Here is a 3,828-nt window from a genome sequence, read left to right as displayed (position 1 = left end):
CTCCCTTTTGCCACACTGAAGCCTGCCAGTCCTCTCCATCCATTGGCCAAAACATGAATGCATTATTCCCCAGCATTGTCTATAAATAGGACTGTAACCTCCAGTCCCGATTTGCGACTTGCATTTTCTACTTTTGTACAACCCCCACCAGCCTTTTTATGTAAATACCACATGATGTGGCCAGATGGGTTCTATTACCAACGTAACATGTTCTATTATTCAAAATAGACAAAGGACATGGAGTCAACGTCCATTACTAAACTCTTGCACCATGCGAATAGATGTCGTTTTCACCCTGACCATGAGAACACCTTCGCGATAACTGATGCGTTGCAAGCTGTCCATAAAGATCACGGTATTAAGATTGATATTGGGTGGGAAAAATACGTGGTTAAATTTATACGGGAGAGGCATGATGTGTTTCGCAGGTTGATTGCAAGGCGGGATGTAGTCTGCAACACTAGGCTACGGTTCGTTACGGCGCTGGACTCAACCTGGAAGGAGTTCTGCAAGGTGATCTTCGTTTATATAAAAATTACGTACATGTTTATTTTTCAGTATATTGCTGGCAACCATTTCATTTGTGTACTTGAGTTGTTTGTCCTCTATCACTTTCTATTGGCAGGAATCGCGTATCGAAAAATGCTATGTGAATGCTTATGAGGATAGGTGGGACGATCTGTATAAGCTCTTTGGCCAACCGGTTGACTCTGACTCCGATTCTCTTGACAATACCACTACTAAAACGACAGAAGGTGATTCGAAGGAACCCTCTGATCCTATTGTCAGTCTTTACCCTACTCAGCCCGTCGGAGTTGCCCAAAAGGACCCTTGCCCTTTCGGCTATGTCTCCGATAGCCCAACTTCGAGCTCATCCATCTGGAATTTCTACGATGATTTCTCTGGGTGCAATGATGATGCAGACTCGTTGCAGCCATTTCCAGGTGTTCCAATGCCCAGACAGAAATCCGAAGCCACAAAGTGTCTCAGCCCTCCCGCTGCACAGTCTGAAGGCCAAGGAAGCTCTACAGCATCTAACCAAACCCCAGTAAAGAAGGTTGATTGAGGCAAGGAGATTTTCAGTGCGTTCTGTTCGGGGAAACCTTATGAAATGTTTTGAGGAAGTCTGTTTTGGATGTTCCTGTCGTTCATGCATGCATGCGAGCAATATTATTAAGTATTGTAGATACACCTATATATATCCATATGTATTAATGTTGGTAGGACATTTTGCGGACTTGTTGTTGGGACTTTATTGTTTGTTGCCAACATTGTCTCATTCCGCCGTAAGTTGCTTAGGTTTTACTTGTACAACGCCTACAACTGGTTTTCGTTCTGTATAACAATGTAGGCCACTAATTCCAATTGTCGTATAAAGCAGTGAATGTTTGCCCGCCACTGTTGCAGGTTGTCGTTCTCAATATTATAAGATTCCCTGCGTTCCATTTGTTCTGTGGACCTCCTCCACGTGTTAATCGTACTATCCGTACTACCGCACTCGTTACACTAATCAATGACTGCACGGATGATTACCAGTATTCACCCAACATTAAATAACCTCTCGCTAGCAGGCTGTACAGCTGTTCTATTCGTTAATGTTTCTACCAGTAGGCCATTTGCAATGTCAACTCCTGTATACTTCTTCGTAAATCAATGAACCTAATAGGTTATTACTAATTATGCGAAGGGGGTATTACCTTTGCCCCTCTGCGGTACGCATGTGAACTGTATGTGTTATAAATTACAACATGTACCTTCTCTATAGGTTCTCTACGTTATAATTGCATTTGATTACAGTATGCATCCAAATTACACTATGACGGCACTCTGTCTTCCTCACGCTTTCCGCCTCACTTACGCGGGTAATTATGCCACTGTGATATGCACTTCTCGATACTAACCCGGCTATACCCCATCCTTTAAAACCCATGTCCCCTTCCTTTTCCAAAAGAGGGCAACCATCTATTTTGAAACCCTACTCACCTTCTTTCTCCTTTCTTTCTATTACCCGATCGCCGCTCGCTGCTAACTTCGCGCTATGCCATGCCGCAAGTACCCCATGGGTCAATCGCGATATTTTTATACCCCAACGTGGACGAAAAAATTGGACATGACGTTCTGCACCTACCTTCACATCCATGCGCACAATGGTAGTCCACAGTTGAACACGTTAAATCCCGATAACTACGCGTTCAGAAACTCTGCAGCTTCGGTGAACCAGTATGCCGGGCGCTCCTGGTCTTATGATTTCTTCCATTCGAGACTAAGCCTCCTCCGGTTGAGATTTGACAGTTTTGGTAAATTGCTTCAGGAAACAAACATTCGTTTGAACCAAAGGGCGAACAGGATGTTCGGACCAAGAGAAGACTGGCGCCGGATCATACGGGTATGACTTCAACCATCTGCATTCCGACCATCCTTTTCTTTCTGAGTTCTAACTTTCTGCTTCGATTACACTATATTCTGCAGGAATGCCCCTTCACCAAAGCATACTACTACTTTGGTGAGCCGCATTGGGATGAGCTACGGGAGATTTTCTGTGGACGCGAGGTTGCCTGTTTCCGTGGCACCACTGATCATATTGACGAGTTCAGTTTGGATGGGTGCACCGGATCAGACGTCCTCTACTTGGGGATGAAACCCGCAGATGGGTCGGAGGTGAATGGTAACGGTACGAGCGAGGGTTATTCTTGACTGAAGTATGTCTCACATGTTGGCTGCCATGGACGCTTTTTCCACATGTTGGTTCGGATGCCGTTAATGGAAAAAAACTTATCTCTGTATCATGAATGTTTGACGGTAGTCTGTGTTTCGCTTTTGTTGGTTTTATTTTTGTGGTTGTACATTTTTTACCTTTCTGTTTGTCTGCTTTCTATCGAGGGAATATCAACTGCAGTTACTGTAAGTCCCTGATGGTTTTGTCTACGATTTAATGTAACTTGGTGTCTGCCAACCATCATCTTATAATTTTCTATCTGCTACTTTCACGTCGTTGTAATTGGAAATATTCGCTGGAGAACTCCATAAAAGACTATCACAACTTATGCTGCCACTGCATGTAACCGACGTTGGTATTTTTCCACAATGGTAATCCTTCGCAACAGGTGTTTGTTTGCCACAGTTGTGGACGGTGCAGTATTGGGTTCCTAATGAAAACATACAACACTGTAATTAGGTCTCCTTCGAGGCGATGCCTCGCTTACGATTGTGGTGACCTTCCCACTGCGTCCACACACGGAAACAACTCCCACGTCTTCATTAATACCGAATGCATGTGTACGCAAAGATTAACCAGTTGCTGAAAATACACAATATAAAGCATTAGCTGTATTTAAGCCCCGGTTTCCAATGACTTTTTGCGCAGTCGAAAGGACGGAACGATTAAGACTCGGTCATTATTACCTGACATTGTGCATTCACCATTTGGTAGACAAACGGTCACCTACAAATTTCTATTTAAATGCATCCTTCAACTCACCCTCATATCCCTAATTACTCCCCCCCCCCCCCAGTCACTTCACCCTTCTTCTACAACACAACACCAGCCACTACATCATTCCAAAGCTCCATAACCCACCATGCCGTAGCGAAGAATCCCGATGGGTCAGATTAAGTATTTCTACACTGCGACGTGGACAAATGATATAGACGATGCATTCTGCCACTATTTGTACTATCACACGGTAATGGGCAGGAACCATTCCGACACTTCGAACCTGGATTACGGCTTATTGTGCACCGCGCCGCAAGCCATACGGGGAGTTTACTGGGCGTTCCTGGAGTTTGGATTTCTTCCGTGATAGATTCCACTTGTTGTCTCTTCGATAC

General features: G+C 44.3%; 1 protein-coding gene across 1 annotated transcript; it reads left to right on the top strand.

Annotated features, from left to right (window-relative positions):
- The first annotated feature begins 206 nt into the window (after positions 1-206).
- On the top strand, positions 207-1,191 carry LOC148789359 (uncharacterized). Its single transcript, XM_088886103.1, has 2 exons — positions 207-513; positions 626-1,191. Exons 1-2 carry the CDS (start codon positions 238-240, stop codon positions 1,064-1,066), a joined length of 717 nt encoding a protein of 238 aa, XP_088742229.1. The 5' UTR covers positions 207-237; the 3' UTR covers positions 1,067-1,191.
- Positions 1,192-3,828: the final 2,637 nt, after the last annotated feature.

This window comes from Sesamum indicum, linkage group LG1, assembly GCF_026168435.1.
Source record: "Sesamum indicum cultivar Baizhima isolate 11 linkage group LG1, ASM2616843v1, whole genome shotgun sequence".
NCBI classification, from domain to species: domain Eukaryota; kingdom Viridiplantae; phylum Streptophyta; class Magnoliopsida; order Lamiales; family Pedaliaceae; genus Sesamum; species Sesamum indicum.
This window is presented reverse-complemented; position numbering and strand designations above follow the sequence as displayed.